Source organism: Eriocheir sinensis, unplaced genomic scaffold (assembly GCF_024679095.1).
Source record: "Eriocheir sinensis breed Jianghai 21 unplaced genomic scaffold, ASM2467909v1 Scaffold12, whole genome shotgun sequence".
Lineage (NCBI taxonomy): Eukaryota > Metazoa > Arthropoda > Malacostraca > Decapoda > Varunidae > Eriocheir > Eriocheir sinensis.
The window spans coordinates 1,484,821-1,511,081 of record NW_026110518.1 but is presented as its reverse complement, the minus strand read 5'-3'; the positions used below and the strand labels follow the sequence as shown (position 1 = coordinate 1,511,081).

At 43.0% G+C, this 26,261-nt stretch overlaps 1 protein-coding gene across 1 annotated transcript; it reads right to left on the bottom strand.

Annotated features, from left to right (window-relative positions):
* Positions 1 to 1,421: 1,421 nt before the first annotated feature.
* On the bottom strand, positions 1,422 to 22,073 carry LOC126989515 (dipeptidase 1-like). Its single transcript, XM_050848092.1, has 4 exons — positions 21,991 to 22,073; positions 11,329 to 11,404; positions 8,970 to 9,108; positions 1,422 to 2,250 (listed from the first exon to the last, which is right to left on the bottom strand). The coding sequence occupies exons 1-4, from the start codon at positions 22,052 to 22,054 to the stop codon at positions 2,134 to 2,136; spliced, it is 396 nt and encodes a 131-aa protein (XP_050704049.1). The 5' UTR covers positions 22,055 to 22,073; the 3' UTR covers positions 1,422 to 2,133.
* Between the last annotated feature and the right edge of the window lie 4,188 nt (positions 22,074 to 26,261).

Sequence of the window (26,261 nt, the reverse complement as noted above, 5' to 3'; positions counted from 1 at the left end):
TCTCTCTCTCTCTCTCTCTCTCTCTCTCTCTCTCTCAGATTCAAATTAAATGTCACACACACAATCAGCATCATCTCATCACACATCGACGGTCAGGCAGTCCCCGTTGTCCTCCTCTTCCTCTTCCTCCTCGTCACTGGTGTCCACCGTGGGTCAGAGGTCAAATGGTCTCCAGCCAAGGTCAGCTCTGAATTTACTTACTCTGATCCTGGGTTTTCCTTTGGTGACCTACTTCTCCTCCTCCTCCTCTTTCTCCTTGTACTACAACTACTACTACTACTACTACTACTACTACTACTACTATTACAACTACATAACCAGCACTACTATTGTTAATGATGCCCAGTACGATAATAAATACATGTAACTACCCCATTGTAGGTTAGAATAACACTCCAGGTTGTTAGCAAAAGTATATACTTCGAATAACAGAGACTTTCCTTAGCGAGACAAATACTGAAGAACTCCATGGATGACGAGAAGGTGTTTATAAATAGAGGTCTGAGTAAACATATGAGGTCGTTTAGGTGATGAGGGTGACTTTTTGTGTGAGGAGGGGGAAAGGAGAGGAGGAAGAGGAGGAGGAGGAGGAGGAAGAGGAGGAGAATGAGACTGGTGAGAATAAATAAATAAACAAACATATAGATAAATAAGTAATAAGTGGAGGATAAAAAGAAAGAAAGAACCAAAGAAAGAAAGAAAGAAAGAAAAGGAAGGCAGTAAAAACAAAAATAGGCCAGATTAAGAAAGAGAAGAAAAGAAAAATGAAAAAGATAAAAAGATAGAAAAGAAAGAAAAAAGAAAAAAAGAACAATATAGAAAAAGATAAAAGAAAGGAAAACAAAGAAAAAAAGGAAACAGAAAAAGTGAAAAACAAAAAAATCCATGCAACAAAATGGTCTATAAGAAGAAATTAGGAAGGATGATAAAGAAAAAAAAGAGAGAAAAAAAGGAAGAGATGAAAGGGAAGAAGGAAAAAAGGAAAAACAAAATGACAAGAAAAAAAAAAACGCATTCAACAAAATTGTCTAAAAGAAAAAAAAAAGATAATTAGGAAACAGACAAAAAAAAAAGAGAAAAAGGAAAATAAGAAACACACTGGGCAAGATAAAAGGGAGGGGAAGGGATAAGGGCGGGATGGGGAATGAAGGGGAGGACGGAGGGGGAAGGGCGGGCGGAAGGGGAAGGGCGGAATGGGGAATGAAGGGGAGGACGGAGGGGGAAGGGCGGGCGGAAAGGGAAGGGCGGGATGGGGAATGAAGGGGAGGACGGAGGGGGAAGGGAGGACGGAAGGGGAAGGGCGGGATGGGGAATGAAGGGGAGGACGGAGGGGGAAGGGAGGACGAAGGGGGAAGGGCGGGATGGGGAATGAAGGGGAGGACGGAGGGGGAAGGGAGGACGGAGGGGGAATGAAGGGGAGGACGGAGGGGGAAGGGCGGGATGGGGAATGAAGGGGAGGATGGAAGGGGAAGGGAGGGAGAGGTATAAGAATTCAGCTTGGCGTAGGAGAATGATGTGGGGGATTGAGGTGAAGAAGAAGGGATTAAGTGAGGGTAGCCAGCTTGGTATGATAAAGAGGTGGAATGGATGACGGGAGAGGGAAGAGGGTGGATGAGACGGGTGAGATGGGTGGAGGGGCTAAGAGGAGTAAAATGGATGAAGGATGGAAGAATGGAGAAGAGGAGAGGCTGGGAAGTGGGTGATGGATGAGCTTGGGTGGGATGGATGAGGTGGGTGAAGGGGATAAGAGGAGGGAATTGGGTGAGGATGGGGGGATGGAGAAAAGGAGAGGCTGGGAAGTGGATGATGTGGGGGTGAGGGAAGAGGAAGAGGTAGGAGGTGGGTGAGCATGGGTGAAATGGGAGGGATGGATGAAGTGGATTAGGCGGGCATTCGTTCCCTCTCATCCTCCTTCAGTGGGTTAATTCTTGAAGGTATCGTGAGGGGGTGAGGCGGGTAAGAAGGGTGGGTGAGTTAGGAGAGATGGATGAGTTGGGTGAAGGGGATTAAGATGGTGGATGAAGGGGATTGAAGTGGCTATTCGTTCTCCCTCATCTTCCTTCAGTGGGTTAGTTCTTGAAGGTATCGTGAGGGGGTGAGGCGGGTGACGGTGGGTGAGGCGGGTGAGCGAGGTCAGGTGCGGGTGTCATCCAGGCTGGCGAACTTGTACCTGCACGGCCAGCGGGTGTCGATGTCGTGAATAGGAATGATCTCCTCAGACGGTTTCTCCCCTGCCAGCTCCTCCCGCACCTACAGAGGGAAGGAACAAAGGAAACAATAGTAGTAGGAGTAGTAGTAGTAGTAGTAGTAGTAGTAGTAGTAGTAGTAGTAGTAGTAGTAGTAGTAGTACAAATAGTGATAATAATTGGAATAAAGATATTTTGTCTCCCGCACCTCTACACGGGGAGGACGCACGGAGTCGTCAGTACGGTGAAAAAGGTTGTGAAAAGCCCGTAGAATTAAAAAAAAGGGCTCCTCTTGCACTAGAAAGGGAAGGAAAGAATAGTAAAGACTGAAAAAAAGCTGTGAAAAGACTGAGGAATAAAGAATGGAAGAAAGGAATGGGAAGGACTACTACTACTACTACTACTACTACTACTACTACTACTACTACTACTACTACTACCACCATCATTCCTATCAACTAGCATTTCTTTAAAGTTCGTTAATCTGTTTACTTATTTATGTGTTTTCGCTGCGTCGCCGCTTGAGACTTTACGTCCCTGTGATGTTGGATGTTGGCTCACACCGCTACGCCGCCCCTCACGCATGGGTATTAGTCTGACGTATACTTGATGATGTAATTTTAACTTCTGACACTGATACACGCATGCGCAAGCCTCTTCCTGTAATGTATAAGCTGTAAAACTAATACCATTCATTCTTTTCTCTCTCTTCCTCGTTTAAAAGCGAAACTGAACTGTGAACGCCCCCAAAAAGAAGAAAGGAGAGAAAGAATGCAAAGTGGGATTGAAACATTTATCCACGAAAGAGAGGAACCATTTTTTTCTTTTTTCTAGTGACAGAACAACTTGAAACGTTAAAAAAGAATGTTTAACAGGGTTTGGAACACTTATCCACGAAACGGCCAGTAGTATAACCTTTAATAGATGTATCATGATGTGTATATGTGTTAATAAGTCATAACATAATACATCTGTCTCTCATTGTGTGCAAGGGACTAACCTACCTAGTGAAAAAATAAATGAAATAAATATTCGTATAGTGAAAATTTGCATACACAGAGACCTTTGCCTGAATCTTTAAATGGGGTAAAACTAAGTATTCGTATAGTGACAATTTGCATACACGGTAGACCCTTGCCTGAATCTTTAAAGCGAGCAAAGAGTGGATTTTTTTTTGTGTCTGTGACGAAACAACTTGAAACGCTAAAAGAAAAAGAATGTCTATGTGATTTCGATGTCTGGCTCGGGGGGTCACACGTCTTACCCCCCTCGGCGACACCTTCTCTGCGTGGTGAGGTGAGCTACAATTTCTGTCGAGTCTCAATTTTGCCGTGTGCTCAGAAGGGATTCGGAGGTGGCGGAAGAAGGGGACGACAAGCTGGAAGACAGAAGAAGACCTGCTGGAGACGGTGTGTGGAGGAAGACACGGGATGGATGAACGGCAGAGTCTGTTATCGTGGGAGACTCATAGCCCATCCAACCCCTTAAGGGAAAATAAGGACGCTGAAGGAAGAATGAGAAGAAGAAGAAGACGAAGAAGAATAAGAGAGAAATAGAAGAAGAAGAAGACGAATTCTTTCCTTCTATTTGTCTTTCCTTACCCTCCCGCTTCTGCCCTATTTTTATTTTATTTTTTCTCCTTCCTTTATCTTTTATTATTATGTGTTGTCTTCTTTTTGGTCTGTATTGTCTCTGGTATTCGTTTCTTTTTCTTTTTCTTCTTGTCTTCTATTTGTCTTTCCTTACCCTCCCGCTTCTGCCCTATTTTTATTTTATTTTTTCTTCTTCCTCTATCTTTTATTATTATGTGTTGTCTTCTTTTTGGTCTGTATTGTCTCTGGTATTCGTTTCTTTTTTTTTTCTTCTTGTCTTCTATTTGTCTTTCGTCACCCTCCCGCTTCTACCTTTTTTTTATTTGTGCTTCTATTGTTTTGTATTTATTCATTATGTCCTTTTTCTTCTTTTCTTTGTTCTGTCTTCTCTTTCTGACATTCTCCGTTTTTCTTTCTTTTCTTCTTTCGTTTTATTTGCCTTTCCTTTCTCCTGCTTGTCTTTTCATTTTATTTCTGCTTCTTCCTCTATCTCTTTTTATTGTTTCCTGTCTTTTTTTTGGTCTCTATTCTCTCCTGTCTTTATTTTTTCTTCCTTTTTCTTTTACTTCATCCAAACGGTATTTTTCTTCTTCTGTGTTAAGTGATATTCTCCTCTTTCTGTCCTCTACCATCTCTCTCTCTCTCTCTCTCTCTCTCTCTCTCTCTCTCTCTCTCTCTCTCTCTCTCTCTCTCTCTCTCTCTCTCTCTCTCTCTCTCTCTCTCTCTTCACATTCTTCCTCTTTTCTTTACTTGTTAACGGTTGATCTCCTCTTCCGATCCCCCTCTCTGGTATTCTTTCATTTGTCTTGCCCTTTCCTTCACGTCATGCATACAGTCTTCCTCTATCTTTATTTCTTCAGGGTTTCGCTCATGTCTCTCTATCCTCCACTCTGGTATGCTTCTTTCTTTTTTTCTTCATTTTTCTTTTACTCCATTCAAGCAGTTTTTCTCTTTTTCTTTTGTGTCTTCGTCATTACTCTCGCTGTCTCTGTCCCCCTCTGTGATACTCTTCTTCCTTGTCTTCTTTCTTTTTACTCTCACTCCATTCATGTAGTCGTCATTCTTTTGTTTCTTCAGCGTCACCCTCTCTCATCTCTGTCCTCCCCTCCCGCAGCGCCCGTCTCGTCCCTCTCCCCGCGCGGCCGTATGAAGAATTCCCAGCGCCATAAACTTGAGTAATGTTTCATCTGCGGCCTCGCGTCCCAGCCCATCTCGGACCATTAGGCTGTTATGGCCCCCACCCAGAAGGCTTCACCGTATGACCATGCATCCTGTTTTTAAAGTAGAATGATATATTTCAGATGTCTCGGTAGTTTTCGTCGTCGGGAGGCGCCCACAAAGGAAGTAAGTCTTGTGTATACGTTATACATAGTTTTAAGACCACATCTGGTACCTCCGTGCATTAGAGGATCAAACTTCTTACATAGCTTTCAATTTTTGCATCCGTGTGAGTCTTCATGGTCATCTGTGTGCTCTCTCCCCTTGAGGTTTTGACGCTGCGCCGGGGAAGGTCACGCCGCGGAAAGGTCGCAGGAAAGGTCGTCTCCAGCAGCAGCTGGCGTCCGTGGCTCAGGGTTGGCGGGCATGGCGGGGCGGGAGGCGATGTCTGGTGCTCTATTCGTCCCACTTCACTGAACTCGCTTTGTTTGTCGGCGGTGGCGGTGAGCGAGATGGAGTGGAAGGGGAAAAGGATGGTACTGCGGGGAGGGAGGGAGGGGAGGGGGGTGGATGTGCTTGACGGTGTGAAAAGGGAGGAGGGGGCACTCGTAGGAGAAAGGTAGGGGTGGTAGTGAGGTGGAGGGGGTGTTGTGAGTAACGTGGAAGGAATGACAGTATGGAATGTTGAATAGAGGAGGGGGGGGAGCAGGAGGTGGGTGGATGGGTGCTTGGTATAGGAGGGAAGAGGAAGGGCGTAGTGGAGGTTGGGTGGTGGGGGTGAAGGTGTTGAAAAGTGACGTGGAAGGGAAGAAGGTATGGTGAATAGTGGAAGGGGAGGAAGGGGTGACTTGCGTATGTGTCTGATAGTGTAGGGGAGGAGGCAGGGTGGTGGGGAGTGGAAGGGAAGGAAGGTGCCTAGAGAGAATGACTTGTGTGGGGGTATGAGGGAGCACGGTGGATGAGGGGGGAGGCGGAGGTGTTGGTGATGGTGGAAACAATGGCGTCGGAGCGAGATGGAAGATATGAGGAGGAAAAATAATACAGCGGCCGTCTGAGTTATTGTCGGGAAGCCCAGCGACGGGAGATTAATACAAAAAAGAATGGAGGTTTGGGAGATTAAAATACGGTTCATATGACAGCCAAGGCTTTCGTAGGAGTTGTGGGCATTTCCAGGAGTAGTTTTATGACCCTTCTTCTGTACCGTGAACCTAAGAAACACTCATCACAACCCGATTGGCCCCCTCTTTGACCTTTAGAAATAGCTGATGTGAAAAGCGAGAGTGTCTTATAAAACCGATCTATTTTTTTTAATGCCAGAGAGGAGCTACGTCGAGTGTTTTCCTCGTTCACAGCGCGGAAGCTTTGCAAAACTACCGCTAGGCTCAGGAAACCACCAATGGAAACCCCGACAACTTCCGCGAAAGCCTGTTTGAATAAATGTACCAACGTTTCGAAGAGTTTAACGAAGTCCCATAAAAGAATAATCCAGGGACTTAGCATTTTCGTCCATCAAAATCTCCTTTACTTGAACGGCCCTTCACAAGAAAATAATGATAGACCCGTGAACGAAATTTGGCCTTAAATTACGATATGATGACTAGAGCACTCCTGACAATCTATCACACTATAACAGAACTTGAGAAATACAAAAATGATCAATAAATAGGAATAACAGTAACAGCAACAATAACAACTACAATAACAACAACAACAATGATAAGCGTCTGGGAGGGGGGACTTAAGGGAACTGGATGTTTAAGGAGACGGGGGACCAGCGGAGAGAATAAGAGGAGGGGAAAGTGACAGTATATAAAATGCCAATGTGAGGAGAGGGGAGGGAGGGTGTCACGAGGTACCCAGAGTGCGAGGGAGCCAGGAGGAAGGGAAGGAAAGGGATAACTAGAGGTAGAAGGCTTTAGGAGCAGCGAGTAGCGGGCTTTTTTTATTATTGTTTCCTTTTTTTGTGCCCTTGAGCTGTCTCCTTTGTTGTAAAAAAGAGGTAGAAGGTTTTAGGAGCAGCGAGTAGCGGGCTTTTTTTTATTATTGTTTCCTTTTTTTGTGCCCTTGAGCTGTCTCCTTTGTTGTAAAAAAGAGGTAGAAGGTTTTAGGAGCAGCGAGTAGCGGGCTTTTTTTTTTATTATTGTTTCCTTTTTTTGTGCCCTTGAGCTGTCTCCTTTGTTGTAAAAAAAACAGAAAAAAACAGAGGGCCAGGGAATAGAAAAGAGAATAAAAGAGCCAAGGGATATTTTAATTGATGTTGATAGTGTTTCTTTCGTGCTCTAAGTATCATCTGGATCTCGAAGAAGCACACATATAGCACACAAAAACACTATTATATCACCATCAACTTGAATTTCGCGCTGCTCTTCCGGCAACAAGATGGCGCCCGTGATGAAGTTGACCAAACACTTCTATGCTATGGCTCTGGGGTGACATAGAGACGGCAGAGGGACAGGCGTTATCCGTAGGTGTCTGGGATGAAGTTGACCAAACACTTCTACTCTATGGCCCTGGGGTGACATAGAGGCGGCAATGACAGGCGTTATCCGTAGGTGTCTGGGATGAGGTTGACCAAACACTTCTACTCTATGGCCCTGGGGTGACATAGAGACGGCAGAGTGACAGGCGTTAACATGAGGTGCCGGGGATGAAGTTGACCAAACACTTCTACTCTATGGCCCTGAGGTGACATAGAGACGGCAGAGTGACAGGCGTTATCATGAGGTGCCGGGGATGAAGTTGACCAAACACTTCTACTCTATGGCCCCGGGGTGACATAGAGACGGCAGAGTGACAGGCGTTATCATGAGGTGCCAGGGATGAGGTTGACCAAACACTTCTACTCTATGGCCCTGGGGTGACATAGAGACGGCAGAGTGACAGGCGTTATCGTGAGGTGCCTGGGATGGGTGAGTGCCAGGGAGTGCCAGGGAGTGCCAGGCCGCCTATCGCCACGGCACTCTGTCTCCGAGTTGGCACCGGAGGGCAATGGAGCATCACGGCTTTAGGCGCCATTACTCTGGAGAGGCGCGGTGCCACGCCGGGCCGCGGGGCTTCCGGAGGTCGAGGAGTGATGGAGGGCGTGTGTGTGGAAGAGCGGCGACGAGAAATGGCCGTCATGTGTAGAAATGTCGCGGCCCAGTGTGTGTGTGTGTGTGTGTGTGTGCGCGCGCATAAAAAAGTATTAGTAAAAGGGAAAAAATAACAAGAACGGAAAAGGAAACAAGATGAAAAAGAAGCAAAATATAAAAATAAAGATAAAAGGAAAAATTGGAAGAAGATTGACACTTATATTAATTTGAATACAATAACAGCAGAAGAAAGGAAAGCGGTGATCCATACCATGCAATCAGTCAACCAAGATGGCATGAATTATCTTTTTCGTACCCTTTTCAAACTCAAATTTCCACCCCCATTCACACCCGGCCACCTCTTTGCATTCTTTTTGTGAGCAGCGAGTAGCGGGCTTTTTTTTTTATTACTGTTTACTTTTTATTGTGCCCTTGAGCTGTCTCCTTTGTTGGTAAAAAAAAAAAAAAAAAAATCACCAACACCTCCACACACCTCCACCCCCTCCTCACCCACACCCAACCACACCGCCACCTCCACCCACACTACCCTCCACCCCCTCACACACCTTACCCAACCCACCTTCACCTCCCCACACCCCCTCCTCACCCACACCCAACCACACCGCCACCTCCACCCACACTACCCTCCACCCCCTCACACACCTTACCCAACCCACCTAAACCTCCCCACACCCCCTCCTCACCCACACCCAACCACACCGCAACCTCCACCCACACTACCCTCCACCCCCTCACACACCTTACCCAACCCACCTACACCTCCCCACACCCCCTCCTCACCCACACCCAACCACATCGCAACCTCCACCCACACTACCCTCCACCCCCTCACACACCTTACCCAACCCACCTACACCTCCCCACACCCCCTCCTCACCCACACCCAACCACACCGCAACCTCCACCCACACTACCCTCCACCCTCTCACCCACCCACCTACCTGGTCCACCTGAGACATGATCCGCAGGAGGTTGAGTCCCGCCAGCTTCTTGAGGTCCTGCAGCGACCACGTGGAGTCCTTGAGCAGCTCGGCGAACAACTCAGGATACTTCGAAACGTCTTCCAGGCCCACGGGAGTCCTGCAGGATGAGGCGTCGGCTAGTACAGTGTCCCTGGCTGTTTGTTTGTTCGTTCGTTTTTCTCTAGTTGTCTGGGTTTTTTCTTTACTTATCTGCCTGTTTATATGTATTTATTTGCTTGCTAATCTGTTTATCAATATATCGATCTATTAATCTACCTATTTAGTTATGTATGTCTATCTATCAACATCTAATCTATTTGTCTATCTTGTCTTCTTGCTCTTTATCTGCATTGTTTATACATGCATTTATTTGTTTGTGTGTTTGTGTCTATCTATCTATCTATCTTTTTATCTATCTATCTCTTCGTATATCTCCGTGCCTATATATTCAATTCTCAATATATCTGTTATTATACCCTTTTTTATAGTTAGTGAGAGAGAGAGAGAGAGAGAGAGAGAGAGAGAGAGAGAGAGAGAGAGAGAGAGAGAGAGAGAGAGAGAGAGAGAGAGAGAGAGAGAGAGAGAGAGAGAGAGAGAGAGAGAGAGAGAGAGAGAGAGAGAGAGAGAGAGAGAGAGAGAGAGAGAGAGAGAGAGAGAGAGAGAGAGAGAGAGAGAGAGAGAGAGAGAGAGAGAGAGAGAGAGAGAGAGAGAGAGAGAGAGAGAGAGAGAGAGAGAGAGAGAGAGAGAGAGAGAGAGAGAGAGAGAGAGAGAGAGAGAGAGAACCCCCCTTTTATCATATTTTCGTGTTTCACCGAACCTCTCTCTCTCTCTCTCTCTTCTCTCTCTCTCTTCTCTCTTTTTCTTCTTTCTCTCTCTCTCTCTCTCTCTCTCTCTCTCTTCTCTCTCATGAGCTCACAATACTTAAATAAACACACACACTTCAAAGAACTTTTACAAAACACCAAAGCTATATTTTTCGTTATATAAAATTTCCTGTTTCTAATGTGACAAGTTTACATTCTTGGCGCCTCCCGCTTGAGCCTTTGAAGATAACGGCCGAGAAGTTCAGATGATGCGATTATTATGTGTGAGCCGACGAGCCATTATGTAAGGGTTGCTAAGCTATTAACCCATCATTTAAACTTATAATAAACTTTGATCAACAACATAATGGGCTTCGTGTGTGTAAGTGACGCGGCCTTATGTGTGTGTGTGTGTGTGTGTGTGTGTGTGTGTGTGTGTGTGTACGAGTAACAAGAAACAGCCTGATACGTACTACAACAACTCTACATTTCTTTTTATTTGTACACAATATTGAATGAAAAAAAAATCACACACGTTCTTCCCTTTTTCGTTTTCACCTTCAGAGACGCATCATAAATGTTCTCCTTCAACCTTTTTTTTTTTTTTTTCAACCTCAGGAAGCTACATACAAGTCCACTATAATAACCACTTTAAAGATTCAGTCCCCTAAATTCAGACCTCTATCTTCATTTTCAAACCTTGCGCGCCTTTCCACTTTCCAATCTCTAACTAACTTATCCGGGTACATAATAAGTGATGGACAACTATAATCATCTGTAATGACGCCGTCCCTCAGACACCCACCTGTAATTACCTCACCCACGTAATTACTCACCTGTCCTGCCCACACCACGCTTCTTACTGAGCCACCAAGATGTCTCAACACCCCACACTCTCCCCTAACCAACGCTATACCTCACTCACACACACACCTTTGATTCCACACACACGCATACCTTCTATTAACACTTGCATATCCTTACCCCCTGCCCACACCCACATCTGTTAAAGCACTTCTATCCCCCCCTCCCTCCGCCACACATATACACGCGCGACACTCACACCTTGCCCCACTTACCACACACAGGCGAATCTTTGATCTCACCCACGAATTCCGTCACAAGCAGCTCACATCCTTTCTTGTCGCTCACACACTCACACCTCACACCAACGCAATACCTCACACACAACTTTGATTCCACACACAGGCGAATCTTTGATCTCACCCACGCCTTCCGTCACAAGCAGCTCACATCCTTCCTTGGTCGGTATCCTAAGACGCTTCCGCCAATCACATCACCTATTTACAAAGGCCAAAGAGGAGACTAATTGGGTTCTCAGGAGTCTTCTTTCTCTTCTTAGTACAGGAACTTTGTCAAACTACAACCAGGGACATACAACTACCCATAGATATGCCTTTAACTCCTACGAAAGCCTTGTCAAATGTGTGCGCTTGAGTTTTGAAATGTTTGAGAATATGGTCTCTTGTCTCACACTCGTACCCAGAGACACCGCCGCCCCCTCACCCTCTCACCTGTTTATACCGTCGTAGCCAGCCCCGAGCCCTACATAGTCCACCCCAGCCATGGTCCGTACGTGGTTGATGTGACCTGAGGGAGAGGAGACGTGCTGGTGGTGGTTAGGGTGTTGGTGAAGTGGTGGTTTGGTGGTAGTGGAGGTGGGACAAATGGATGGTCACCTCACCGCCACCCACACACACACAGAGGCAGACGCACGGTAAAAAAAGATGCAATATGAGCTGATAAAAGGAAAAAAAAAGGCGTAAAGTCAAGGGCAATAAAGAGCGAGACTGAGGAAGGAGATTGAGCGACGAGAGATAGAAATGGAAAACGGGGGAAAGGTCAACAGAATGAAGGATGGGAAGCGTTGGAAAGGAGAAGCAGGAAATGGAGATAAAAAATATAACAGGACGAAAAATGGACGCTGAACAGAGAAAAGAGATTAAAAAAACGAATAAAAGATGAGACCGGAGGAAAATAAAATAAATGGGATGGAAAATTTGATAAAACATAAGGTAGAAAACAGGAAAAAAAGCCTAAATGAAATATATGAGACCGTAGAAGGAAATAAAGGAAGATGTTGATAGAAATGAATAGTAAAAAAATGAACATAGAGAATCAACAGAAAGCAAAATAAGAATAATGGATGGAAATACGTATAAAGAAGATGAGCTAAAATTAGAAAACAAGAATAATACTGAAAACATAGAAATCAATGAAACAAGAATATAGGATAACAAACATATGGAAAGACCAAACATCAATGAAAACAGAAACCATGAAAAAACAAAAAAAAAAAACAGAAGAATGAAAGACGAAAACAATGGGAAACTGTTTTGAAATGCTTCTGAATTTTTATTTGGTTTTTGGAATGTCACCTTCAACGCCGGAAAGAAAACGAAGGGAAGATGAGAAATATGGAGGAGGAGGAGGAGGAGGAGGAGGAGGAGGAGGGAGAGGATGAGCAGGAGGAAGCGGAGGCAGCAAAACAAGGTACGGTCACACACACACACACACACACACACACACACGCGAGCGGGGTCACTCCCAGGAGGCGACAGAAGGTCATATTTTATTCATGTATTGGTGTGGATTCTGCTCTGGTTTCATCTCTCCCTCCTGTCTGTCCCCCTTACTCTCTCTCTTCCTCTCTGGCTTTCATCGAGGAGGGAAGGAGGGGATCCTTCCCTCCTCGATGAAAGCCAGAGAGGAAGAGAGACAGAAGAGAGGAGGAGAGGGAGGAGAAGATAGCACTGAGGAGCGAAGATGAAATAGGAAGAGAAGCAAAGAGGAAAAGAGAAAGAAGATGGAAAATGAGAGGAAGGAGAAGAGAACGGAGAAGAAAAGGAGAGAAAATTGAAATAATAAGAAAATTGTAGACTGAAAATGTTCTGGAAGAGAGATTGATAGATAGATAGATAGATAGATAGATAGATAGAGAGAGAGAGAGAGAGAGAGAGAGAGAGAGAGAGAGAGAGAGAGAGAGAGAGAGAGAGAGAGAGAGAGAGAGAGAGAGAGAGAGAGAGAGAGAGAGAGAGAGAGAGAGAGAGAGAGAGAGAGAGAGAACCCCCCCCTTTCTTATCATATTTTCAGCGTTTCACCGAACTCTAGTCGCTTCCCATTTTTTCCTTTCATACTCTCTCTCTCTCTCTCTCTCTCTCTCTCTCTCTCTCTGACCATTACCCTCCATGAATGAGTAAGCGTCGCGTCTCTCTCTTTCCCTTACGCCCTCCCGTCGACGAGCCGCGGAAATGAAAACACTCGAGCGGCGGGAAACGGCGCGCGTGAAAAAGTCAAGGAGATGGGAGGCCCGTGTGGAGAGTGACTGGCGGACGCGAACTGTTATAGGCCGAGGAGAGGGAAAGAGACACGAAAGTACTGCCATGGCGGACCTGAACTGGTATAGGTTAGAGAGAGAAAATAACAAAAAAGTGAAGAAGATGGAAAGGCCGTGCGAAGTGACTGGCGGACGCGAAATGCTATAGGCCGAAGAGAAAGGAAAATAAATGAAAATATTGTCGTGGAGGACGTGAACTTTTATTGACCGGAGAGAAAAAAAATGGTTCTACAGTGATATTAGGAGACTGATTAAACGGTGGATGAGAAATTGAAATACTTGAGAGGGTGAGCTAATGTCGGGTTAGAAGTAAAAGATAAGGAAAAGTATATGAGGCAAGTGCATGACTATCTGAAACTGTTACAAGTCAAAGAAAGGAGTCAGAATAAACATAAGTAGTGTTTTTACAAGGAAATAAGAGTATAGACGTAAAAAAGAATGTATGTAAATCCAGGAAAGAAAGAAAAAAGTTATGATTAAAAAAAAAATCAGGGAAATACACGTAAATTTATGGAAAGAAACTATGGTATGATTTATTAAAGGACGGATCATGAAAGGTGTTTGGGAGAATAAATTGTGGACCGGAGCTGTTATATAGGCCATAGAAAAGACCGCAGAGCATTAATATCAAAGGCCACTGACAAGAACGACAATAAACGTCACAGCAATACTAAAAAGACTATAAGATGGATAAGAGAGAGAGAGAGAGAGAGAGAGAGAGAGAGAGAGAGAGAGAGAGAGAGAGAGAGAGAGAGAGAGAGAGAGAGAGAGAGAGAGAGAGAGAGAGAGAGAGAGAGAGAGAGAGAGAGAGAGAGAGAGAGAGAGAGAGAGAGAGAGAGAGAGAGAGAGAGAGAGAGAGAGAGAGAGAGAGAGAGAGAGAGAGAGAAGAAGAATCGCAACAAAAGTGAGGAAACAAAAGCTTCTTAGAGAAATAAACAGAAAAGATAAATATTTAAATAATGGCGGTGTTTGGCTTAAGAGCAGAATTTAGTTGGGAAGCAATAAGCCGCCGGCCCGTCCCAAGAAAACAACAGAGGCTAAACTTGTCCATTAGAAAGAATAAAGAAGTTAAGAAAAGTTGAAAGTGCAAAATGCGAGCGTGAACCGCCTGACTGAAATAAAGCCATTAAACAAATAATAACCAAGTAAAAAATGAATCAGAAAAAGAGTTAATTAGTCCAATTGTTACAGTAATGGCAGGACGATGCAAAATTAATGAAGTGAACTGTGGGGAAGGAAGTGAAAGAAGGAAAAATATATTAAGGAAAGGTGAAGTGTCTGGTAGAAGACGAAGGAAAGGAAATATATATTCAGAAGGGAAAGAAAAGCAAAAAAAGGATGAAGATGAAGAACGCTAAAATTACTCCCAAACACATTAAGAAAGAAGTTTAAATGAAATGTCAAATTAGACAATGGAAACCGAGGCAACAACAGCAAACAAAACAAAAACATGAAACTTAATTGTTGTAATTGGTGAAAAAATAACGGAAGATGACTTCGCAAATGACCATTACGGTGGAGGGAGGAGGATGGAAAAGTGAAGAATGAAATGCGGCGGAATTAAATTAAAAGTAAGGCAAAGCATTAGAGAAGGTGAGTACCAAAATAGTTGATTAAAAGAATGTCAAAAGAAATAAAACTAACATTACCAGAATCGAAATGAAAGATGTTTTGAATGAGACCAAACGAACAATGACAGACAGACGAACGACAGTGGCAACCAAGACATTGGTGGAGAGGTCCAGGGAGACAGAACCAGACAGAGATGAAATTAGAGAATTCATGGGAGCAGGAAGGAGTACACTGACAGACGTTGGGAAAGCTCTAATGTGTTCTAAAGTGGATTAAAAACAACTGAAAGGGATGATAATGACGATAAAATGTGAGGAGAAAAGAGAAGCTTGAAAACAACAAGAGTGAAATTGAATATTTATCCATCTCTCTCTCTCTCTCAGAAGTCTTGAAAACAATGTACCATCATTAAAGAAAAAGAAGCCATCGAAACTTCTGAAGACAGTAAAATATGATCCAAAAATAACAAATGTCTGGTGTATGGAGTGTAGGATATAATCATGTATTCATTCCAAGGATACGGATTAAAGGATTTTTCCAATGATTTACTGTCGAAATGAAAAATGAATTATCATACAAGACCAAAATAATTAGGAAACAGCAGGCTGATACTATTCTAAAGGAGAGATGAAGATAACAAAAAAGTCAATATCTGGAAACCATTATTGAAAACCGATGTCGAAATAAATTATGTCAGCCTCAAATATAAAAGACAAGAAAATAAAAGACTGAAAACAATCCTGGAAAGAAATTAAATTATGAGAAGAGAAACATTTACATACAAAACGCGAACTTAAATAAACTTTTACATACGACCAAGAAAATAATGATGCTAAACAGGAGAGTTTCGGAAATAAAGTGAAAATTAAACAAAAAATGAGGGAAACTGAAGGAAAGTACCAGAGCGAAAGTAATCCGGGTGAGATTAGGCCAAGCAAGCAAACAAGCACGAGGAGGAGGAGAGACGCGAGGCTGTAAACACATAAATATTAGTACTTTGTGTTATTGGTCTGGCCGGGGAGTGTGTGTGTGTGTGTGTGTGTGTGTGTGTGTGTGTACGCGCTTGAAACCTTCCTCTCTCCATCACACACACACTCCCCCATTCAACACACACATAGTTTGTATATTTAGTACAGAGAAGAAAAAAAATATGCTCTTTAAAATTATATAAAAAAATGGTCCATTAAACACACACACACACACACAGACACACTCCCCCGTTCAACACACACGTAATTAGCTTCTATATTTAGTGCAGAGAAGAAAAAAAAATATTATGCTCTTCAAAATTATAAAAAAATGGTCCCTTACACACACACACACACTCCCCCACCCCCCACACACACAAATGGGAGAGAGAGAGAGAGAGAGAGAGAGAGAGAGAGAGAGAGAGAGAGAGAGAGAGAGAGAGAGAGAGAGAGAGAGAGAGAGAGAGAGAGAGAGAGAGAGAGAGAGAGAGAGAGAGAGAGAGAGAGAGAGAGAGAGAGAGAGAGAGAGAGAGAGAGGGGGAGGTTGACCAATTATAAATACTATGAAAAAATTCCTGTCCTGCACATTGGCCATTAGCTGTCAAAGAATGTGACAACCAGAGGACGAGCAATCATAAAGCGGACGGGTGATGTGTCGAAAGGGTAAATTCTCTCTCTCTCTCTCTCTCTCTCTCTCTCTCTCTCTAACAATCACGCATTTTCTCTCTACTCTTTCCTACACCGTTTTTATTTTATTTTCCTCTACCGTCCTTTATCCCTACGCAAGATCCACAATCATTCATTTTCTCTCTACTCTTTGCTACGCTGTTTTTTTTATTTTATTTGCCTCTCTCTCTCTCTCTCTCTCTCTCTCTCTCTCTCTCTCTCTCTCTCTCTCTCTCTCTCTCTCTTATCATCCTTGTGGCAAACAGCGCATCTCTAAAAGTCAGTTCACTTCCTCGTTGGTTATCCTTGTCATGGGCGCTTCTTACATTCATTCCCTCCACTGCGTTTTCTCCTTTTCCTTTCCCTCTTTCTCCTCCTCCTCTCCTTTTTGCTTCTCCTGGTTCTGCTTTTTCTCTTTCGCCACTTTCTCTTACTCTTCTTCATCTATTTCTTTCCTCCTACTCCATTTCATCCTCCTTATCCTTCTCTTCCTTACAATTTTACGTCTTCTGTTTCTTCACATTTTATTTTTTCTTTCCTTTTTCTTTTCTTCTTCTTGTTCTAGTTGTTTTTGGTCTTTCTCCCCCTCCTCGTCCTCGTCCTCGTCCGCGTCATCATCCTCCTCCTAATCATCCTCCTCATTCTCATTCTGATCCTTCTCTCCTCTTCCTCCTGCTGCCACTCGGAAAACCTCTTTGTATAAGGGATCAGACTCTTCAAAGCTCCCGTTAGCGTCGCAACATAGCCTTTGGAGCGAACACTTAAAGAGTCTCTGTTGACGTGTTGATCATTGCCCGCTGTTAAGTGTTTTCTCTTCCTCTGAGTCAGAAGCCCAAATGTTTTTAATCCAGATACTTTTCTTCCTTTTCCAATCCCAACTTTTGATTAGATTGTTTTTTTTTCAAAGTTAATCGCTTGGTTTTTTTTTCCGTGTCGCAAATTATTATGTGAGGATTATAATTATTACCCTCATTTTGGGCAATTTCCATTCTTTTTGTTTAAGTTTTGAAATTTTATGAACTTTCGACTTCTATGCATTTTTTGGCTAGTTTTCTTTTGTCTTTTGCTCTGTCCTTCTTTTCTTGTTTTTTTTGTTCTCTGTCTTTTTTCCTTCTTCTTTTGTCTTGTTTTGTTTTTTCTCTTCTTGTTTTATTTTTGTTCTGTCCTTTTTCCTTCTTCTTTTTTTGTCTTGCTTTTTTTGTCATTTTCTCTTCTTGTGTTATTTTTGTTCTCTGTCTTTTTTCGTTCTTCTTTTGTCTTTTGTTTTGCTTTTTCTCTTTTTTTTTGTCCCCTGTCTTTTTGCCGTCTTCTTTTGTCTTGCCTTTTTGTCTTTTTCTTTTCTTGTTTTATTTATGTTCTCTGTCTTTTTGTCTTCTTGCCTACTCTTCCACTTCCTCCTCCTCATCTTGCTCTTCTTCGTCTATTTTTTTCCTCCACCTCCATTTCCTCCTTCTTATCCTCTCTTTTCTCCTGGATACCTCATACACACCTAGGGTCGCTTTCACAGCCACTTTGTTTTGATCGTTACCAAGGGCGGTGATCGACGCTATAGTTTTCCACGTGAAACTAGCCGATGGGGTAGTGGCGGCTGCGGGGTTAGCCTAGCCCCGCACCTTGCCACACACTCTCGACACCTCTCGCTCCCTCTGCAGCCGCCACTACCCCATCGGCCAGTTTCACGTGGAAAACTATAGCGTCGATCACCGCCATTGGTAACGATCTAAACAAACAAAATGACTGTGAAAGCGGCCCCTATTGTTCACACGTGTCGACTTCAGTCCCTTTTAAATCAAACGATCTTCGCATCCTTGTCCTGTTTGGTCCGGTAACTCGCGTATATTCAGCCTTTCCAACAGTGGCTTATAGTTTACTCTTCACTGGAACGCTCTGAGGCAACATACTATTATCACCTTCACTTTTTCAACCTCTTGTTTTATTTAGAGTTGATCCGTTGCCGTGCGAATCAAAAAGTCTCGAAAACAACGTCAAAAAATAATACAACGCCGCAATAAAATAAGAAAATAATTAACTAGTCAGAGAGAGAGAGAGAGAGAGAGAGAGAGAGAGAGAGAGAGAGAGAGAGAGAGAGAGAGAGAGAGAGAGAGAGAGAGAGAGAGAGAGAGAGAGAGAGAGAAATTAATATGAGCCCGTATAATCCAGTTGTAGAGAATAGAAGTTCATAATTATATTAATCCAAATTGTATTATTGCATTGTGCACGGCTGTATTAATGATGGGGAGGGCGCCACAGGTTGTTGTTGTTGTTGTTGTTGTTGTTGTTGTTGTTGTTGTTGTTGTTGTTGTTGTTGTCCTTGCTGTTGTTATTGCTGCTGATCCTGTTCGTTGACCATGCTGTTATTGATGTCGTTATTGCTGTTGTTGTTTCGATGGTTCAGTGCGTCGGTCTATACAGGACTTGATGAAGGGAAACGCCAGAGTGAATGAAGCAAGGAGGACTGGTAACGATTAAGGGAAATAGAGGAAGCGAGATAATAATAAATAAAAAAAAATAGGAAACGGATTTTATGTATGTAAGTGAAGATTAGGAAACTAGCTGAGTGATTGTGGATCTTGCGTAGGGATAAAGGACGGTAGAGGCAAATAAAATAAAAAGTGTAGGAAAGAGTAGAGAGAAAATGAGTGATTGCTGACCTTGCGTAGGAATAAAGGACGGTAGAGGAAAATGAAATAAAAAGTGTAGGAAAGAGTAGAGAGAAAATGAGTGATTGCTGACCTTGCGTAGGGATAAAGGACGGTAGAGGAAAATGAAATAAAAAGTGTAGGAAAGAGTAGAGAGAAAATGAGTGATTGCTGACCTTGCGTAGGAATAAAGGACGGTAGAGGAAAATGAAATAAAAAGTGTAGGAAAGAGTAGAGAGAAAATGAGTGATTGCTGACCTTGCGTATCGATAAAGGACGGTAGAGGAAAATAAAATAAAAAGTGTAGGAAAGAGTAGAGAGAAAATGAGTGATTGCTGACCTTGCGTAGGAATAAAGGACGGTAGAGGAAAATGAAATAAAAACACAGCGCAGAAAGGAGGACAAAGAAGAAAAGAAACGATAACAGGAGACAGCGGAGACAAGAATATTAAAAAAAAAGGAAATGTGTTCTGAGGATAAAAAAAAACGGAGATAAAGCAAACTAAACATATACGAAAAACCGTGCAGAGGAGATAAACGGTAAAAAGAAAATGAGTAAAAAGGAAAATAAAACTACTAAGGAAGATACTGAAAGAGAGAAAAGAGGATTAGAAGGGAAAAAAAAGAATCCCAGAATGAAAATGAAGAGGAGACGAACGAAATACTAGAAAAAATGATGATAGATAGGCCTGGTGGAGGGAGTGAAGAAGGGGCGAAGGACAAAAATGAGCAAGGATTAAAGGAAACAGGAGAAGGAAAATGATGGATAGACCTGGTGGAGGGAATGGAGAAGGGGCGAAGGACAAAAATGAGCAAGGATTAAAGGAAACAGGAGAAGGAAAATGATGGATAGACCTGGTGGAGGGAATGGAGAAGGGGTGGAGGGCAAAAATGAACAAGGATTAATGGAAACAAGATGAAGAGAGTGAAGACGAGAGGATAAAATAAACGATTTGAATGGATGAAAATTATGAAGCAGTCGAAATACAAACAAGAGGAATTAAGTGATGATTTTGGGGGAAGATTGAAGGGAAAAAAAAAAGTAGAAGGTAATGAGAGGGAAAGGGAATGATTGAGGGAGAGAGTGGAGGCAAAATTATCATCATTCAGGTGCACAAAAAAAAAATAAAGATAGGAGAGAAAGTGAGTTAATGAGCAAAGTGATGATAGGTTTTGAGAAGAGGAACGGAGGAGGAGGAGGAGGAGGAGGAGGTAAAAGATAGATACGAGTATATGATGGACAGGAGAAACAGGGAATACAGTAATAGTGAGAGAGAGAGAGAGATAAAGAGATAAAGAGAGAGAGAGAGAGAGAGAGAGAGAGAGAGAGAGAGAGAGAGAGAGAGAGAGAGAGAGAGAGAGAGAGAGAGAGAGAGAGAGAGAGAGAGAGGTTTTAAAATAGACAGTGGATGTGAAACTCGGCGCTGGGAGAAAATCCGAGACGTGGAAAAATATAAGACGGGAAATAATTACGACGGGAAAAAAGAGAAGGGAAAAAATAGACGGGGAAGGGATTAGAGACGGAAACAAAAAAACAAAAAACAAAAGACAAAAACAACAGAAAAAAGAAAATAAGTGGGAGCTAGGAGGTATTAATAGATAAGACGGGTGGAGAAGGAAAGACGAGAGAGAAAACACGGGAAAAAATAAATAAGAGAGGAAGGAGATAGACAGAAAAGAACAACAACAACAACGAAGAGGTGGAGGAAGAGCGATGCCAGAAAAGAAAAAAACGAAAAAAGAAAAAGAGAAATGGAAAGAAGGATAGAAGAGAGAAAAGAAGAAAGAGAGAGAGAGAGAGAGAGAGAGAGAGAGAGAGAGAGAGAGAGAGAGAGAGAGAGAGAGAGAGAGAGAGAGAGAGAGAGAGAGAGAGAGAGAGAGAGAGAGAGAGAGAGAGAGAGAGAGAGAGAGAGAGAGAGAGAGAGAGAGAGAGAGAGAGAGAGAGAGAGAGAGAGAGAGAGAGAGAGAGAGAGAGAGAGAGAGAGAGAGTGTTGAAGGAATTACGGCGAAGCAGGACATAAAGAACGCGAGGAAGAGAAAGAGCGGAGATAGAAAGAGATAAAAAGAGAGAACGGGAGGCGAAGAGAGGAAAGCGAAGAAGAAAAAGATAACAGGAGGTAAGAAGAAAGAATAAAAAGAAAGACGTAGGAAGGAAAAGGTAAAAGAAAAGGATGAAAAAGAAAACAAAAACAAAAACAGGAGACGAAGAAGGGAAGTCAAAGAAGGAAAAGATAAGAAAATAAAAAGAAAGTAAAGAAAATGCAGACGAAGGAAGGAATAATGAACAATAAGAAAGGAAAAAAAAAGACAGGAAATTAAGAGGCGAGAGCGAAGAAGGAAAATATAAGACAAAAAATAAAAGAAGAAATAAAAGAGGGGAAGAAAAAGAAGACGAAGAAAGGAATAAGGAAAACAAAAAAATATTAGAAAGAATAAACAAAGACAAGTTAAGTAAAAAAATAAATAAAAAGAAAGCAAGACAAAGAAAGAAAGAAAGCTAAGAAATAAAAGATGAAAGAGGAGGTGGGAATGAAGGACGCGGAGGAGGAGGAGGAGGAGGAGGAGGAGGAGGAGGAGGAGGAGGTACAAGAGGAAGCTGGAAGGAAAAGTTTAGACGAAGAGAACGACAGAAGAGAGAAGAGGAAGGCGAGGAGGAGGAGGAGGAGGAGGAAAAAGAGATGAAACTGTCTTGAATGTGATATCCTCTCTTATATTTTCTTTCACTCTTATAACTCACACACTCACACACACACTCACTAACCCACCCTCCCTCCCTCCTTTTCTCCCTCACTTATTCACTCATTCATGCACTCTTTCACTCTTATAACTCACTAACCCACTCTCCTTCCTTCCCTCATTTATCCACTCTTTCACTCCCTTATTCTTTGACTCAATCACTCACTCACATAACGACACCCTGCCTCCCTCGCCTTCCCTCCCTTCCTACCTCCTTTCTGTACCCTCCCTCTCTCCCTTCCCCTCTCCCTCACTCACCGACCACGTCCTGTATCGAGGCTGTCTTTCCACACGTCAGGAAATCGTTGTAGAAGCTGATCATGACGATACCGCCGTTGTCCGCCTGCAAGAGAGAGAGAGAGAGAGAGAGAGAGAGAGAGAGAGAGAGAGAGAGAGAGAGAGAGAGAGAGAGAGAGAGAGAGAGAGAGAGAGAGAGAGAGAGAGAGAGAGAGAGAGAGAGAGAGAGAGAGAGAGAGAGAGAGAGAGAGAGAGAGAGAGAGAGAGAGAGAGAGAGAGAGAGAGAGAGAGAGAGAGAGAGAGAGAGAGAGAATAATACAGGTAAGCCATGTTCAAGGTACACAGTATTCTGATTAAAAAGAGAATGTACGAATATTAGAGAAGGATCAGGGGCAAAAATATAAATGAAAGAGAACATGACCTTCATATCATTTCATACTCAACAATTTTGCTAATATTAATACACGTGAACCTTAAATGAAACTAGAATCTGAGGAAGGAAGATACCATTATTAAAAGAGGAGAGGGAGGAAGACAGGGAGAGAGAGATAAACAGACACAGTGGGCATAGCGGGTTCATAATTTCGTTCTATTCTTTTCATAAGCAAATTCATTAACAGAACAAACAATATACTGATCATTTAAACTCGTAATAACAACAATACAAAAAAACAACAACAGGATGATTGAACAAATTATCCGCTGTTGTTATTGATCATGTCTTTCCTATCAATTAAGTGCATTAAGAAAAAAATGAATAAAAAGCTTCTACAGTTAATTAGCTTATCAGGTGACACAAAAAAGGCTAATTTCATGTGTTTTTGCTCCAGGTGTCACGCGGTCTATTGCTGTCCTCTTGCCCTCTTCTCATTCTCTTCTAAAACATAAACACACGATTTGCAGGCGATACCAAAGAGTAGAAAAGTTCAAGAGGGAAGGAGAATGATATGTATGGAGATAAGGGACAGGAGAGGAAGAGGAAGACCCAATAAAAGAGAGTTGTAGAGGCATGAGGGTAGGAGAGTGTTGGGTTTGGAAGCGGAAAAAATGGATGTATACAATAGGAAATATGGAAGAAAGGAAGGGATGAAAGGCAAAGAAGAGGAAGAAGAAGAAGACAAAGAAAGAAGAAAGAGATGACAGGGAGGAAGGGGAAGAAAGGAAGAAAAGAAGAAAAAGAGGAAGGCTAAAGAAAAAAAAATGGATGTATACAATAGGAAATATGGAAGAAAGGAAGGGATGAAAGACAAAGAAGAGGAAGAAGAAGAAGGCAAAGAAAGAAGAAAGAAAGGGATGGCAGGGAAGAAGGGGAAGAGAGGAAGAAAAGAAAGTAAGAAAAGTAAGAAAGAAAAGAAGAAAGGGAAGAATGGGCTTACGAGGATTTTGGAACGAGACAGAAAAATTAGAGAAAGAAAAAAAAAGACTAAGAACACTGACCAAGGAAAAGATGAATGTACAGAAAGAGAAAACAAAGAAGAAAGATAGGAAAGGAGAGGAAGACACGAAGGAGAGAAAAGAAAGAAAAAAGAAGAATGAAAGAAAAGGCTAACGAAGCTCCAGGAAACGAGACGCGGGAAATTCGAGAAAGGGAAAGACTGATTAAGAACATTGACCTCGCATTGAAGCAGGAAGAGCTCTCGAGACGAAGAAGGATATTGGAGTGCAGTGCTGAGCGTGAGTGGAAGCTAATGAAGGGAAAACGTAATTAGTTGACGAAAAACATACGTACATTGCAATTCTCTTCATGTTTACGAGGTGAGATCGGAGAAAGGGAGAGAGTGAAGGACGAGGAAGGAAAGGTGACACCCAGATAATGAATAGAGAACGTTAGTGGTAATAGACAGAAAACACACGACTATTACAAGTCTCTTCATGTTTACGAGGTGAGATTGAAAAGACGTTGAGCTGAAGGACGAGGAAGGACAGAAGGGGAGAGCCAGGTATTCTAGAATGGATGGATAACTGAGCGGCAGACGGATAACAAACATACACTACAAGTCTCATTTTGGTTACGAGGTGAGATCGAAAAGACGTTGAGCTGAAGGACGAGGAAGGACAGAAGGGGAGAGCCAGGTATTATAGAATGGATGGATAACTGAGCGGCAGACGGATAACAAACATACACTACAAGTCTCTTTATGTTTACGAGGTGAGATCGAAAAGACGTAAAGCTGAAGGACGAGGAAGGACAGAAGGGGAGAGCCAGGTATTATAGAATAGATGGATAACTGAGCGGCAGACGGATAACAAACATACACTACAAGTCTTATCATGGTTACGAGGTGAGATCGAAGAGACGTAGAGAAGAACGAAAAGGGGAATAAAGGAAGAGAGTGATAAGGAGCAAATAAAGGAAAAACAAGGAAAATAAAAGAAAGCCTAAGCACATTACACGCCAGAGTTCAGAACCACCAACCTTTCTACACGGCAAACCTTCCCTTCCTTTCCGCACCTCATAACCAACACATCATCTTTTAACACAACAGCGGCACATCCCACACAGAAAACACACATAAAGAAGCAGCAACAACAACGAAGGTAAAAATAACATCAGATGAGTAAATTTTGAAATATTATGTGACTCTTTAGATAGGATTCTCTCTCCCTCCGTCTCCCTCTCCCCTTCTCTCTCTTTTAGCTCCTCCTTCCCTCTCCCCGAAGATATATGTAACAAGCGACACCCCAATCGAGACACAAAGCCTTCTCCTTCCTTTTTTCCTTCCTTCCTTCCATCTTCCCTCCACACACACCCTTTCCCACTCCCTCACGCGCCACACAGTAAGGCAGAACCCACGGCAACGTTCACGCCTTCCCTGTAACACCCACGCCCTCATTTCCTCTTCTTCAGGACACAGAGCAGCAGGAGTAAATGCAAGACAAGATAAGGATAGGAGAGGATAAGGCAATTCATGGTAGGGAAGGGGTATGGCAGAGAAGGGAAGAGCACTGAAGGGCATGGCTTGGTATAGAAGGGAAGGGAAGGGAAAGGAAGGGAAAGGAAGAGAAAGGAGAGGAAGAGAAAGCCATGGAGGAACAGTGAAGGGAAGGGAAAGGAAAGGAAGGGCAGAGAGCGACAGGGAAGGAAAGGGAAGAGAAAACGTGACAGGGCAGGGCAGGGCAGGGCAAGGCAGGGCAGGGCAGGGCAGGGAGGGGCAGGGCAGGGCAGGGCAGGGAGGGGCAGGGCGGGCCACTGACTGTTACGTTAATCAAAAACTCATATCGAAGCGAACGTTGTACAAATAACATCAACAAATTTTCTATGTACTTTTATCGATGTATTTTTTCATCATCCACGTTCACTACAACCCCCCCCCCCTTCACCTTTCATCCTTTTATTAACCTTGACCCCCCCCATCTCTCTCTCTCTCTCTCTCTCTCTCTCTTTTTCCCCTCCTTAATAATTATGGGAGAGAGAGAGAGAGAGAGAGAGAGAGAGAGAGAGAGAGAGAGAGAGAGAGAGAGAGAGAGAGAGAGAGAGAGAGAGAGAGAGAGAGAGCGCGCATCACCTATATCGGCTGAGCATCTTTAATATCCACTATTTTTCCCAATATTACCTCCGCATATTAGCTTTTCTCTATTAACGACCACGAGAGAATAAAGAGACCAACCCACGGGACTACATTTAATAAACTTTCCTCCTCCTCCTCCTCCTCCTCTTCCTTCTCCCCACTTTTTAGCGCTAATGCAAGTTCCCGTTATGCACTTCCTCGTTCGCGAAAAATAAGTAAATAAATAAATTGTAGTCTTGAGAAACCGTTCATATATATACATTTTTAGGGTGTGTTTATATGTATCTACGCACTTACCTGTTTACGTGTGTGTGTGTGTGTGTGTGTGTGTGTGTGTGTGTGTGTGTGTGTGTGTGTGTGTGTGTGTGTGTGTGTGTGTTGTAGCTATGGTTGAAGGGATCTTATTAGCATAACGTTCCACTGTTAGTAACGCGGAGTCATTTTTTGTGCCCTTTCCCCAAATCCTCAAGTCCTTTTCCTCTTCCTTATTCGTGTCTAACCTTTCTCTGCGCCTTCTCCTTCAATTCCTCTGATCCTTTTCTATTAATGTTTTCACCTCACAAAGTGCTGAAATTCTCGATAATGCCCCCCCCACCCTCTCTCTCTCTCTCTCTCTCTCTCTCTCTCTCTCTCTCTCGTCATGTTCTCGTGTCCGTATATTTTTGGCCCGCCTTCAAGTTATGTTCTACGGCCTTCATTTTTCTCGAGTCTTGAAGTCGTCTCGTAATTCCAAGTTTTCAAGATCTTCTCTATGATCATTTTATAAGTTCTCGAAGTCTTTTC

Excerpts from the sequence above, each read along its gene's own strand:
- LOC126989515 (XM_050848092.1), bottom strand. The coding sequence starts at position 22,054 with ATGATCAGCTTCTACAACGATTTCCTGACGTGTGGAAAGACAGCCTCG. Across the intron at positions 9,109-11,328 it reads GGCTACGACGGTATAAACAG|GACTCCCGTGGGCCTGGAAG; the intron begins GTGAGAGGGTGA and ends CTCATCCTGCAG. Across the intron at positions 2,251-8,969 it reads TCATGTCTCAGGTGGACCAG|GTGCGGGAGGAGCTGGCAGG; the intron begins GTAGGTGGGTGG and ends TTCCCTCTGTAG.